A 14,840-nucleotide genomic window follows, 5' to 3' on the forward strand; every position below is an offset into this window, starting at 1 on the left:
AAAAAAGAAGCGTGGCAGAGTGATGTGTCTGCAGCAGAGCTGTAAACCCAGGGTTTGACCTTCTCTTGGGGTGCCCCTCTTTCATGGGTTCACCTTCCTCCCACCTCATTCTGCCCATTGCCTGATGAAGACCTCTACCTGAGCTTGACAGCCAGGTACTGCCCCAGGTTTTTAACCCTTCCCTCCCTCTTTGCCTGTAGGAGCAGCCCACGAATCATTCCTCCAGGGCCCTGTGCTCTAAGGCCAATGCATCAGTTCGGTTTAGTTCACTTCAGTAAACTTTGATGAAGCGCTTGCTGGGTGCCAGACTCAGTGGGGATAATACAGTGAGCTTACAGTCTAGTGGAGGAGGCAGACACGTGAGTAGATTCTTCCCACGCAGTGTGGTGAGTGCTCAGATAGAAGTATCTAACAAATTCATCCATCCATCCATCCATCCAAGAGGTATTAAGAATCTACCATGTTCCAGGCACTGGGCCAGCTGCAGAGGATAGAGATGAACAAGATACTGTCCCAACCCTCCTAGAGCTCCTAGTGTAACAGGAGAGAAAGGAAAGACATGCAACCAATAAACTGCAGTGCAGCTGGTAAATCCACCCACAAGCAAGGACAGAGAGAGCGTGGACGAGAGGGTGCACCAATTTGTGTAGGGAGCTATTAAAGGCTTCCCGGAGAATCTGATATCTGTACGGCATCTGGAATGAATACATAAACGTTAGCCATGCAGGAAAGGATGGAAAGTGCTTTCCAGGCCTCAGAAACAGCATGTGCAAAGGCACTGAGATAAGGGACAACATGGTGCAGTGTTCAGGGAACCAGGAATAGTTTGTGGAATTGCTGGAATAGAAGGAGATGAGGCTAGAGAAGTGAGCAGGGACTGGATCATGAGGGACCCTGTGTGCCAGGCAAAGGAATGTGATTTTACCTTAAAGGGCCCACTAGAGAACTTTAAGCAGTGAATAAATGCAGTCAAATGTGCATTTTAGGCAGATCACTTCACTGCCTGCAGGTAACATGCCCCAGATGACACCTTAGTCTGAAAGGAACAATACCTTAAGAAATATTTTCTTTTCTGTTTATAACGATGACCTATGTTTACTTTAGAGAATTTGGAAAATACAAGAAACAAAAATAAGTAAATTAAACTCACTCATAGGGGCTGGCCCGATGGCATAGTGGTTAAGTTCGCGTGCTCCACTTCAGCGGCCTGGGGTTCACTGGTTTGGATCCTGGACTGGACCTACATGCAGCTCACCAAGCTGTGCTGTGGTGGTGTCCCACACAGAAGACCTAGAAGGACTTACCACCAGGATATACAACTATGTACTGGGGCTTTCGGGAGGAAAAAAAAAAGAGGAAGGTTGGCAACAGATGTTAGCTCAGGGCCAATCTTCCTCAAGAAAAAAGAAAAGGAAAAAAAACCCACTTATAATTCCATAAATAGACATAGATCCATTTAAAATATGTATGCATCAAATTGGGATCAAATACCAGAGAGAATTTTGTATTCTTTTCCCCCTTAACATTACACTATGCGTGTTCTCTCATGTCAGTAAATATACTGTGAAAACAAAATTATTCCAGTGGTGGAAATTTGGAGGCAAGTTGGTGGAAGAGATATAGGAGGAGAACAAGGCCCTTCAGGGTTTCTTTTCTTTTCTTTTTTTGCTGAGGAAGATTTGCCCTGAGCTAACATCTGTGCCAGTCTTCCTCTACCTTTTAGTATGTGGGCCACCAGCACAGCACGGCCGCTAACAGAGCAGTGTAGGTCCACACCCAGGAACTGAACCTGGGTTTTTGAAGCATAGGGTGCTAAACTTAACCACTAGGCCACTGGGGCTGGCCTTAATGTTTCTTAAATTACACAAAGCACAGCATCTGGTGGTTAGTTTAATAAATGTTTTTTGGATTAAATATCCGCTAGAACTACCCTGGGTTTCAGTGATAGATATTTTGCAAAAAGGTATCTGTAAAGAGAGGGAGAGCTTTAAGTAAAAATTAGATGGACATTTGATAGCAGATACTCTACCTACTGATAATTATTATTCCTCATACCTGAAAGTTGCATTGTGGTACCAAAATATGATATTATGACATCAGTATTTTATATCATAGCCAAGGGTTAAAAGAACAATCCATTCTTCATCTCGTGTGTTAGTCATGCTCTTTCATTTACCTCCTTTCTCTTGCTGTCAACTTCGGAGACACTTGACTGGAAGGTGGATAAGAGAAGGAGGATGGCCAGCCGTCTATTTTATAGCAGGATAAGCAAGGGAAATATTCCAGTTGGGGGGAGAGTTGAGGAGTTGAGGAATTGTTCAATCAAATGAGGCTTTTCGGTTCTTCACATATTTTTCAACTGTGTGTATATGGTTAGGCTATCCGATTGGCTTCTGTAAGAGAGCTCCAAAATAATAGTGACTTAAGCAAAACAGAAGTTTATTTTCTCTCTCCAGAGAAAGTCTGGTGTGTCAGTTCCACCATCATCCAGATCAAGATTCCTTCTATCTTATGGTTTTGGTGTCCTGAATAGGCAGCTTCCATCTTGGGGTCCAAGGTGGCTGCTCTAACTCCTGTCATCATATCAACATTCCAGCCAAGGGGAAGGGAGAAAGGAAAAGGCGAGGGTAAACAAATTCCTTTTAAAGGCAAACCCAGTAATTGCACACATCCTTGCACTAACATCCCATTGGTCAGTATAGAGCTGCAAAGGAGTCTGGGAAAAGCATTCTTAGTGATCAGCTACGTGCCAGCTAAAATTCCAATGTTCTGGTTCTAAGAGAAGGAGAGACTGGATTGGAGAAGAGCTGGCAGTCTCTTCGACATTACGCTATCTTCCCCAGGAGTGTGGGAGACAAGCTAAAGTGGCTCTACTGTGAAATTCCTTCATGTTCCAAGACCCTGATTTTGATGTTTCCAGATGATGACTCCGAGATTCCTGAGGAGACGGAAGACGAGATTCCTGTGGTGATCTGTGCAGCAGCAGGGAGAATGGGCGCTACCATGGCCGCCATCAATAGCATCTACAGCAATACTGACGCCAACATATTGTTCTACGTAGTTGGGCTCCGGAACACTCTGACCCGAATACGGTAATTCGTGTACTATAGACTTTGGAGTTTTCTACTTTCTTTTAATCTTCCTTATCTTTCCTTAAATGGGTTCCCTTCTTTTTTTGGTTTGATAAATGTCGTTCAAATTAATGAGGGGATAACCTGAGGTTTACTCGGTGACCTGACAAATGTGTTGTCTAGCTAAGGAAATTTCAGCCAAGCCCCATTAATCTGGTAGAATGCATCATTCTGCAGAAGCGAATTGTCTAATTAACTAAAGAACCCCAATCCGTAAGCAGTTTATATGAAAGTCTTTCCCTCTAAAATGGTTTCTCTTTTTTCTGCTTTCTTAACCTGAGAGAATATTAATATTATATAATCATTTTAATATGACTCAGAATCATCACTAATTATAATTTTTGAACTGCAAAGTGATCTTTAACCTATGGCACACCACATTGAAAAATAAACTGGAGTTGGACTTAGAAGAAATAAACAGAAAATCCCTGAGCCCAAAAATCATCAGGAAAAAACTGACAGATCTGACTGCATAACATTTGAAAACTTTTAAATGATGAAAAACACTGTAAATGAAATTAATCCCACAATAAATCAGGCAAAATATTTTCAACACGTATTATAGATGAAAGATTGCTATTCAAAATATATGAAGAATTCTTACAAAGAAAATTTAAACATACAAGCATCTAGAAGAAGAATGAGCATGGAATGCAAACAGACAATTCAAGAGGAAAAAATACAGTTGGTCAATAAACATGAAAAGATGTTGCATGTAACTAACAGGGAAATGCAAATTAAAACAGTGACGTATAATTTTTCAAGCATAAGGATGGTAAAAATTCAATAGGACAACACTCTATCTAGTGCAGGAAAACAGACATGCTTATTCCTTGTTTATACGATGTACACTTTGTAAATTGGTAAAGCATTTTGAGAGGGCAGTATGGCAATATCTATTAAAATATTATATGCGTATATAGTTTGACTCGCCATACCATTTCCACTGTTAAGAATCCTTACTACAGAAATTCTAGTACATATTACCAAAATATATGTCCAACAGTGTTAATGTCAGCATTATGTGAAATAGTAAATAAATTGCTAAGTGCTTAAATGGCCATCAATGGAAGAATCTTTAAATGAACTATGGAATATGATCTGGCTATTAAAGAAGAAAGAAGGCAGTCTGTGTACACTGACATTGACGATCCCCAAGGCATATTGTGAAGTGGAAAATGCAAGTTGTAGTACACCTCGTATGTATGATCCACTTTATGAGTGTCTTGGTCCGTCAGGCTGCTGTAACGGAATGCCACAGACTGGGTGGCTTATGACGACAGAAATTTATTTCTCACAGTCCTGGAGGCTGGCATGTCCAAGATCAGGGTGCCATGTCAGCAGATTCCACGTCTGGTGAGGGCCCACGTCACTGTTCATAGAGGGTCGCCTTCTTGCTGTGTCCTCACATGACAGAAGGGGTAAGGGATCTCTCTGGAGTCTCTGTGATAAGGGCACTAATCTCATTCATGACAGCTCCACCCTCATGACCTAATTACCTCCTAAAGGCCCCCTTTCCAAGTACCATCACATTGGGGATTAGGTTTCAACATATGAATCTGAAGGGGACACAAACACTTGGTCTATAGCAATGAAAATCAAAAACCCCAAACTATAAATGTGTGCATGTACATCTATGCGTTTCTGTAAAGAAAAAGACCTGGAAAGATCTCCAGCTGTTAACAATAACTATCTCTGGGGAGGATGGAGGAATTGGGGAAAGCAGTGATGAACGGAAGGAAGTTCAAGGTACTTCAAGTATTTCCATCATTCATAAGGCGAATGTGTTTATGTGCGACTTTTAGAATTAGATATTTGGCCATAGCACCATAGGAAGTACTGAGATCTGAAAGGCATTTGCTCCTAATCTAAGTGTTCCTTGGCTGCTGTTTCAAGGGCTAATGTGCACTTTCTAGTCTTTCTGTCTCATTTCTTACTCTTTTATCATTTATTACTGTAGATTATTCACTTAGCCTGCTGTTAACAGCTCTTTAGTTATCCGTGGTTATGAAAACCAGATAACCAAACCCAAAAGGAGGGCATGTGTAACGTGCTGAGTAAGGGTTTGTACTTGAACAGAAGGCATGAGCTCCAGGACTTTGCGACATCTGAGTGGGCACAGGTTCCAGTTCTTGGTTGTCTAGTCCACCACCCTGGTGTTAAAATATTTTTTAAAACTCTTTTCATTGAAATATAACACAAAAACAGAAAATTGTTTGAATCGCATGTACGCTTAGCGCATCATCACAAAGTAAACACACCCAGGTAACAACCACCACCTCCACACTGCGGGTGGCCGGTCTTTTCAACTTCATCCTTCCAGCCGGTGTTCAGGTGTCTCACTGTGGCTTTCATTTGAGGTTCCTTTATTTCTAATGTGATCGAGCACTTTTCCACACATTTCTCAGCCATTTGTATGTGCATGTTCAAGTCTCTTGCCTATTTTTCTGTTGGTTGTCTTTTTTTTTTTTTATTGGGATGACTCGTTCTGCCCCCCCAGCTTTATTGAGATATAATTGACGTATAACCTTGTGTAAATTATTGATCTTTATGGTTTAAATTTTGCAGATCTAAATTTTATTTGGAAGATTTCATTCTTTTGTTGATTTCTAATCAACAACAAATTCTACCATTTATGGCTTTAGTCATTGGAAATTTTATTTTGAGATTATTTCTACCAAGAATCTTATTATGAATTGGATAAAAGACAGAAGTTCTGTAAGACTGAGAAAACGTAAGTGGAGAGGGTGTGGGAAGGGAGGAGGAGGAGGCGGGGATTGAGGATAGATGGGGAAGATTGAGTGACAGAGACCAGGAGGCAAGGTAAGTTCAGACCATCCTTGGAGTCAGAACAGCAGAGTAAAAATGCCTTCAAAGTAGAAGGTTCAGAATCTCCTGCTCCGTAACATTACATAGCTGTTGGCACATGACACAGACAGTACCAGCAACCACAGATGCTGCTTTATTAGAAAGAAGGAACGCTTTTTGTTTTTCTAGTTTCCTGTGGAGATTATGTGGATCTGGGGAGATATTTGGTTATTACTATTTCGCTTCATTTCCTTTGCAGAAAGAGTTATGTGAATGGAAAAAAAAAAGGAACGATTTGAAGCGAGACCAGATGGGGAAAAAAGTCAGAAGGATTCATAGACTAAACTCTACTAAGGTTCCACACCTCTTATTTTTAACTTTCCAAGGAGGCAACACATTTACTCTGAGGCAATAGGCAAATTGAGGAAAGGTTGGAGGTGTGTACCAGAGGGTTTTTTTTTTTTTTGTCATCTCTTTAGAAAATGGATCGAACATTCTAAACTGAGAGAAATAAACTTTAAAATCGTGGAATTCAACCCTACGGTCCTCAAAGGGAAGATCAGACCAGATTCATCGAGGCCTGAATTGCTCCAGCCTGTGAGTAGGAATCGCGCATGTGCTGGGGACGGTTCTCAGTGAGACCCTTGGGCAGCGTGGAGCACTAGCCGCCGGGAAGCAGACAGAATATTTTTGAAGGCTCACCGTGTTAGATCTCCACCACACTCTGCTTATTTATAATTTATGAACCGCCTGCTGCAGAAAGGGTTTAAGATGGTTTACATAAACATACTGAAGCTATGAAAGAAGAAATGAAGCATAAGAAAATGTGGGATGCATTTACGTGTGTGAATAGACCTGTGGGGTCGGGGGAAGGGGACAGGCAGTGAGGCCAGGAACAAATATTCCCAACCTACAGGCTGTGTGTCCTGTGACTGTATATTAAATTTAGTTCGGAGGATGCCAGCAGCTAAGGAAAAACAGTAGCATGATGGATTATATACTTTATAGTGTCGACTAAGATAATATTTTCAGGAGACACCAACTTTTTCCCTGTAATGAGAAATCTTGAGGTATTTTACTGCAGGAATTCTTAGGAAAGGGCCCCTCTCCAGCATAAAGAGTGGTGTTTTTGATGGCAGGTTTACAGAAAATGCAGCCACCTTCCACGTATGATTGTTACTTAAATCCATCCTTGAAAATTTTCTAAATTCTAAGCCCTCTATCGAATGGCGTGATCTTTTCCCAATTCCAGATATTTATTGTCAAGGGTGCTAGCTGAGTTGGGACTTTGGCTAATAAAACTTTAAGACTCTCGCTCCCAGCCCATGCTCCTCTGACTTTCTTCTCGTTCAAGGAGCTCAGAGACTGAGCTTGTTGCTGGCATGATGAGTGTGTGTGTGTAAGCCTGATTTAGTTGACAGTAATCACATGACTGAGCGGAGAGGAAGGCAGGCAATCTGTGGCCTGGAAGATGAGATGTAAGCCTCTGTGACACCCACAGCAGCGGTCCACAGAGATGAAAGCGGCCACAGTCTCAGCAGTGGGGGGTTTGGATCTGGGAGAAACGCCGACCTGTTCTGGTTTCAATCTCAGGGCCCAGGTGGGTCGGGCACCAGGAAGCTCAGGAGAGGCATCTCTGCAGCCTCTGTTTTATTCTGCTCCAAACCTGGAGCCGAGCCGAGGCCATGGTCAAAGCCGACCCTCCAGCACCCCAGGAAGACACTGAGCCAAATGCCTCTTCCCCACCATCCCTTCTTTTGTTGTTTTAACAGCTGAACTTTGTTCGATTTTATCTCCCTCTGCTTATCCACCAACATGAGAAAGTCATCTATTTGGACGACGACATAATTGTACAAGGTATACTCGCCGACCGCCAAGAACGCTCAGAGAAGGAGCAGCTGATAAGTAGAACGACTGTCTCTCTTCATTTTCAAAAGAGCTAGCTGCCCAGGGATTCTGACTGCTTAGTACAGTGGGGAGTATGGTATTGTTGTAAATTCGGGATTATTTTGATAACAGGTTGATACTCACTTTCCAGGACAATCCAGGTGACTTTCTGAGAGCCACGCTCTGATTGTTGAAGTCTGTAATAAATAGCTTGGTAGGCTTTCCTTCCTCTGCACCCCTAAAACGTAAGAGAATGAAGTCTCCCTGATGACACTCTTGGAAGTGAGCTAAGTTTTGGTGTGTAAATGTTGCCTTCTCTCTCCCCATGCAAATCAGATAAGTATTGGTGTGGTACCTACACAGCAGTAGAAATAAAGAAATTTGACCAATGCTCATCTGAGCTTATTAGCAAATGGCTTTTTAAGTCGATATGAGCTATTCTTATCGTGCAAATTGCCAAGCTGCTTGAAATCAGCGATCACGTAGTTTTCCTCTGTAGCAAAATCAGGGACCGTTGAAGCTCCATCTAGCCCTAACCAAATGCTATAATATTTTAACTTCTGGTGTTTCTAAATTCAGGTGACATCCAAGAACTGTATGACACCACCTTGGCCCTGGGCCACGCGGCAGCTTTTTCAGATGACTGCAATTTGCCCTCAGCTCAGGACATAGACAGACTCGTGGGGCTGCAGGTGGGCACCTTGTCTCAGAAATCCTACCTTTACCCTGTGACTCTCGCCCTTGCTCCAGCCTGCAACTCACAATGAGGGTAACCTACACCTTCAAGAGCCCTCCAGCCCAGACTGCTGGGAGGCAGAACGGCACAGGGGCCTGGGCTTCTGACTCACAGCCCAGCTCTGCTCCTTACTCACTCTGGGGCAAGTTACTTAGCCCTGCAAGGCCCGCTTTCTTTCCCTGAAACACGGCAACAATAATATCTGTTTTGTTGTGTTTTTGTGAGCTGTGATGAAATAACGTGCTGTCAAAGTGTCCAGTATGGAGTAAATGCTCCAGAAATGACAGTTGTTATCTAGACTGCTCATAGCCACACACCATGTCAGAGATGGTGTTTTCTGTAAAAGAGACTCACTGAAGATTTGGTTCCATTTTCAGAGTTTTCACCATTGCTTTTTCCCCCTTTTCAGTAGAGGAAAATAGTGATTTTGTTCAAGGGTAAAAGAGCTCCTTACCCTGGTGGAAATGAGGAAAGTTGAACCTGTATGTAATACCGAAACCAAAAGAATGGCCTTAAGATACTATTTAGAATCAAATGCTGTTCTTTTTGTGTTTGTGTGTGAAGATTGGCCCTGAGCTGCCATCTGTGGCCAATCTTCCTCTTTTTGCTTGAGGAAGATTCACCCTGAGCTAACGTCTGTGCGCATCTCCTGTTTTGTATGTGGGGCCCACCACAGCATGGCTTGATGAGCAGTGTGTAGGTCTGCACCTGGGATCCAAACCTGTGAACCTCGGGCTGCCAAAGCGAGTGCCACCGGGCCAGGCCCTCAAATGCTGTTCTTCAAAAAAGTTCCAGGAAATAATTTCATATGTGTGGCATTTAAGATGTGGCACACATTAAGGCCTAGGTTCTGGGGCCAGACCAGACTTTATCAAAATCTTGGCTGCATCACTTAGTAGCTTTGTGACCTTGGGCAAGTTACTTAACCGGTCGTTTTCTCCCTCATTTGTCAAATAGAAGTAGTAACAGTACTTCCCTTGCAGAGTTATTGTGAGAATTAGCTTAGTTAATCCATGTAAAGTTATTGCATGCAATTAATGAGGTAACGTGTGGAAAGTTCTTAGAACAGTGCCTGGCACATAGAAAGTGCTCAAGCATTTCCATTCTTTCTGTGTTGTATTTGAGCATCACACCGAGGTGGATTATGACAGCTATATGGGTGAAATAGTATGTCCTGCCTCACATTACATTCATTCAGCAGCTACCGACTGAGTGCTTACCACGTGCCTGACACCGTTTTAGGTACTGGTAATACAGTAAACAGGACTAAAACTCTCGCCTTTGTGTAGCTTACATTCTAGTGGGAAGAGAGGGTCAGTAAACAAGTGAAATATTTAACAGAGGACCAGGGCGGAGGTGGGGCTGTGTTTTAAATTGGGTGATTAGGGAAGGTTCCACTGAGATGGTGTTGCTGAGCCTATACCAGAAAGAATCGAGGGACCCACCTAAGCAGATATTTAGGGGAAAAATATTCCAAGAAGAGGTAACAGCAAGTGCCAAGGTCCTGAGGCAGGGGTGTGTCTGATGTATTAAACGAACAAGGAGGTCAGTGTGGCAGAGGGATCAAGGGGAGAATAAGAGAAGTTGGAGAGGTAGTGGGGGCAGGTGGTGGAGGGCATGGCAGGCCATTTTGGGAACTCTGCTTTTACTCTGAATGAGATGGGAAGCCACTGGAGGGACTGTGAGCAGATGAGTAACAGAGAGACCGAGTGGGGCTGAAAAGGGTGGAGGAAGGGACACAGGTTAGGAGGGGCTTGCAGAAATCCAGGGAGTGGTGATTATGGCCTGGACTAGGAAGGGAGCAGTAGAGGCAGCGAGCAGTGGTTGGCTTCTGGGTATATTTTGGAAGATGGGACCCACAGGATTTGCTGACAGATCTGGATGAAAAGCGAGAAAGAGGAGTCAAGGATGACCTAACTACCCTGGGGTATTTGCCTAAGTAACCAGAAGGATGGAGTTGCCACTAACTGAGGTGGGGCAGGTTGTGGGGGAGCAGGTTTGGGGCAGGATCGGGATCAGTCTTGGGATGTAAGTTGGAGCTGCCTTATGACGCATCCAGAAGGAGACATCATGAGTTGGCAGATGTAGCAGGAGTTGGAAATCCAGAGGAGAGGTCCAGGCTGTCTCCACGGGTAGTATTCAGAGCCAGGAGACCAGAAGAGGCTGTCTAGGGAGCTGGTGCTACAGAAAGGAACAGGTGCTGGCAATGAGACTAGGGGCACTCAGCTTCTAGTGGCTGGGGACACAAGGGGAAATCAGCAAAGGACACTAGGAAGTGGCCAGTGACACAGGAGCAAACCCAGAGATAGATAGTGCACAACGGTTTCCATAAAATGGTCATTTTCCAGAAACAAGATCCATCAGTCCGAAGCACGTGTGTCCTGTTCCTTTGCAGAATACATACATGGGCTATCTGGACTACCGGAAGAAGACCATAAAAGACCTCGGCATAAGCCCCAGCACTTGCTCTTTCAATCCTGGCGTGATTGTTGCCAACATGACGGAATGGAAGCACCAGCGAATCACCAAGCAGTTGGAGAAATGGATGCAAAAAAATGTGGAGTATGTGTAGACCTCGCTACCATTGTTCCCTTTTGCTTGGGAACTCAATTATTCAATTAATTTTCTAGGCATAGCTCAGGGGTTAGAAATATTTCGCAGACTTCTGAAGTCAAATTTTCTCACAGGGGCACTGCTGAGAAAGAAGAGGGCAGGAGATGAAAATTTATTGTCAAAAGATACATCAGAGGGAGGGAGAGCCTGCGGAATCCCTCATTATCCAAGCTTTTTTCTAAGATAGTGTTTAATAATTTGACTTTAAATCTCCCAGAATGCTAGTGAGCCTTTCCTACTGAAAATCATTTATCTTAGTCGAGTTTCTCCTTCTTGTATAGATTTGTTTCTAAGGATTATTTTAAAAAGTCAACTTTGTCTTTTAAGGTTGAATTTTAAATAACTTATCATTTTTCATTATCAAAGTTTTAAAATAGAGAAAATAGAAATTAACACAACCACTATTATCATGTCATTGCATTTCCCACCCATCTTTTTTTATCTGGATATTTTTTAATACCATCATAACTTGAATTTTTAAGTAAAGTTACTCTAAATAATGTAGGATCCGAGTTTGATCTTCTTATGTTTGCCATAAAAAAGGCTGAGAATTAAAATGGCAAAATGCCAACCCTGTGAGTCTAGGCGAAACACGGGAGTTCATGGTGTTCTGACAATTCTGTGGAGGTTTGACAACTTTCAAAATAAAAAGTTGGGGAAAATGAAAGACTATAGTCTTATTATATAGTGCAACTGTCTTGCATCTTTTAAAACTTTTAGATTCGACTTTATCCCAGTCTGTGGGGCTCCAGACCGAGTGTTGCTTTCCTATTCCATTTCTTAGGGAAAATCTCTACAGCAGCTCCCTGGGAGGAGGGGTGGCCACCTCCCCAATGCTGATTGTGTTCCACGGGAAATACTCGACCATCAACCCCCTGTGGCACATAAGGCACCTGGGTGAGTATTTCAGAAAAACAACGCAAATGTGCATTTTATGGACCCAGTGAGGGCTAAGGTGAGGACAGTGTGCTGGAGCACCAGGTTCAATTGAAATCCTCCAGGTGACCTTGGACACGTTATTTAACCCTCAGTGCTCAGATTCTGCAAATGCAATGGATAAAAATGCCTACCTGAGGGGCATGTTTCTAGAAATTCATGAAAAGCCCTTAGACTCAGGCTTAGCATACAGTATGTGCTCGATAAATATTAACTATTGTTAAGACGGAAATTTCACTGTCAAAACTTCTTCACGTGCCTTTACTGCCCTCTTGCAGCAGCCTACAGTAGACAAAACCAAATGAATTAGCATAATGGCTTATGACGAAATTTGGACAGCTGGCAATTTATCTTTTAAAAGGAAGTTGTTTACTGACTGCTCACTACATGAGTCCCGTGGCAGTCTTTTATTCACTCTTCACTACAGGAGGGCAGGCTCTAGGGTATGGATCACAATCCCAACTCTGCTATTACCTATGATCTTGGGCAAGTTACTTGACCTCTCTGTGCCTTAGTTTCTTCATTTGTAAACTGAGCTAGTAGAACCTTATAAAGTTTTTATAAGGAATAAATTACCTATACATGTAAATTTCTTAGAACTGAGCCTGGCACAGGAGACACTGACATTCATTCAGACACATGGCCACAATCCATTAGCCAAAACAAGTTGGCCAGACCCGTTTAGAAATTTAGAGGGGGCGCCGGCCCCGTGGCCGAGTGGTTAAGTTCGTGTGCTCTGCTGCGGCAGCCCAGGGTTTCACCGGTTTGGATCCTGGGCGCCGACATGGCACTGCTCATCAAGCAACGTTGGGGCAGCATCCCACATGCCACAACTAGAAGGCCCTGCAACTAAGATATACAACTATGTACCGGGGGGGATTCGGGGAGATAAAGCAGAGAAAAAAAAAAAAAAAGATTGGCAACAGTTGTTAGCTCAGGTGCCAATCTTAAAAAAAAAAAAAAAAGAATTTAGAAAGGTTTTGAATTTTAAAATGGTAACGTGTTATACTTGTTATACGGTCCCCTGACTGGGACCTAGGTTTTACTGCCAAAGAAGTTATTAAAAATCCTTTCGTTTGCAGACATTTTGAGATTATTTTAGAATTGGAGACATATTTACCAGGTGTCCACTCCATTGCCAAGAACTGGGCTAGGTTCTGGTGACAAAGATGAACCTTATTTCTGATTCTTAGAACAACCCTGCAAGGTGGGATGGCCCTTACTCTCTCTTTTAAAGTAAAAGACAGACAAGACTGTGGAAGCTGGATTCTGGTCTCCTCTAAGTGATTCTGTATAGATTTGCTTCTGCCTTATTACCTGAATCTTCCCTGATTTTCCCGAGCATCTGTGTGCACATAAGAGTGACACAGGGAAGTCAAGGACACTAGTGTTCCATCTGAATAGATTTATAATAATGTTGGGTTCACTGTTAGGTCAAATATCAACATTTCCATGTAATGAATGTGCAGAAAATCCTATCAAAGTAGAATATCTATAAAAGATGTGTAGGAACAGCTCTGAGGAGCTGAGATCGGTAAGGTTAGAACATTTTATGATCTTGGAACAGAGACTGAGAATTACATTTTATGAAACACCTAACTTATTGACAAGCAGGGAGGGGCAGAACCTTCCCAAGGGGAAGAAGTCATTTTTCTTCGTAGAACAGGGCTAATATCTGTGCTGACGGTTTTGAATCAGGGACGGTCTGCAAAGCAAATCTACACAGAAATCATTTGAAAAATGATTCGGTTTTGGAAGCAGAAAGCAATGTAACAATAATGGGTATGAAATTTGGGTCTAAGCAGCTAGGCTTAAGATTTTAAAAATTTATGAAACACACTTAGCTAAAAGCAAACTGCAAGTCCCTACAGAGCCCTCAGTCATGGAGCCGAGAGACGATGTCCGACTTAGTGGGGTCTGCTCACGTGAAGGCACCTCCTTTGCAGAGATTCTGTGGAAGCTGATAATTATTCAGTTAAGCTCCGATTGCCTCAAAACACCTAGCTTTTCTTCTGCAGCCGCCTTCACAGTTATGTTTATTATGAGTAACAGAAGACAGGGTTTTTGGTTGTTTCTTTCTTACATCATAGGTTAAACTAGAATAACATAACTCTAGCTATTCACCCCTTTTTACTCGATGGACTTTCGATTGTTTTTTTAAAAATATCAAATTCCCTTTAATAGAAAGAAAATTTAACACCATACAGGTTATTAAAAAAAAGACTTACATTCACAAGCTCTTAATGTACCTCTGGAAGAGATATTCTAAAAATATTCTAAGCAATGACAATATTAGGGTAAATGCACAGTCTCTAAGTGACTACTTATGAGGGGAATAATATTCAAATGGAGACGGTTGTTTGTTAAAAAGTAGATCTTATTCTTAGTTGCATTTCATATGGTAAAAATAAGACCACTTAAAAGAAAATGTTGCCATATTAAGGAGGGAAAATGTAGAGAAACAAGAACTTTTATAAACTCCGAGTGGGAGGGAAACTGATGCAAGTGCTTTTGGGGACAATTTGGCAATCTCTTATCAAAATGTAAAAGGCATGCGCCTTTCAATCTAGCAGTTTCCCCTACAAGATTTTATCCTGCAGATATATTTGTATACATGCACAAGACGTGCAGAGAAGACTGCTCATTGTAGCCTTGTTTATGCTAGTGAAGGGACAGGAACAACCTAACTGTCCTTAAGAAGGACAGTTAATAAATCATCATATGTCCAC

General features: G+C 42.4%; 1 protein-coding gene across 3 annotated transcripts in view; it reads left to right on the forward strand.

The window, feature by feature from the left end:
- Nucleotides 1-14,840, forward strand: part of GLT8D2 (glycosyltransferase 8 domain containing 2) — a 39,904-nt gene that overhangs the window by 24,154 nt on the left and 910 nt on the right. For all 3 annotated transcript variants that reach the window (XM_046646212.1, XM_046646213.1, XM_046646211.1), the window contains 6 exons: nt 2,921-3,092; nt 6,419-6,536; nt 7,712-7,796; nt 8,406-8,518; nt 10,958-11,124; nt 11,960-12,072. In XM_046646212.1, the coding sequence (XP_046502168.1) occupies nt 2,921-3,092; nt 6,419-6,536; nt 7,712-7,796; nt 8,406-8,518; nt 10,958-11,124; nt 11,960-12,072 (768 nt within the window). The remainder of the gene's footprint in view (nt 1-2,920; nt 3,093-6,418; nt 6,537-7,711; nt 7,797-8,405; nt 8,519-10,957; nt 11,125-11,959; nt 12,073-14,840) is intronic.

This window comes from Equus quagga, chromosome 19, assembly GCF_021613505.1.
Source record: "Equus quagga isolate Etosha38 chromosome 19, UCLA_HA_Equagga_1.0, whole genome shotgun sequence".
Taxonomy (NCBI): Eukaryota; Metazoa; Chordata; class Mammalia; order Perissodactyla; family Equidae; genus Equus; species Equus quagga.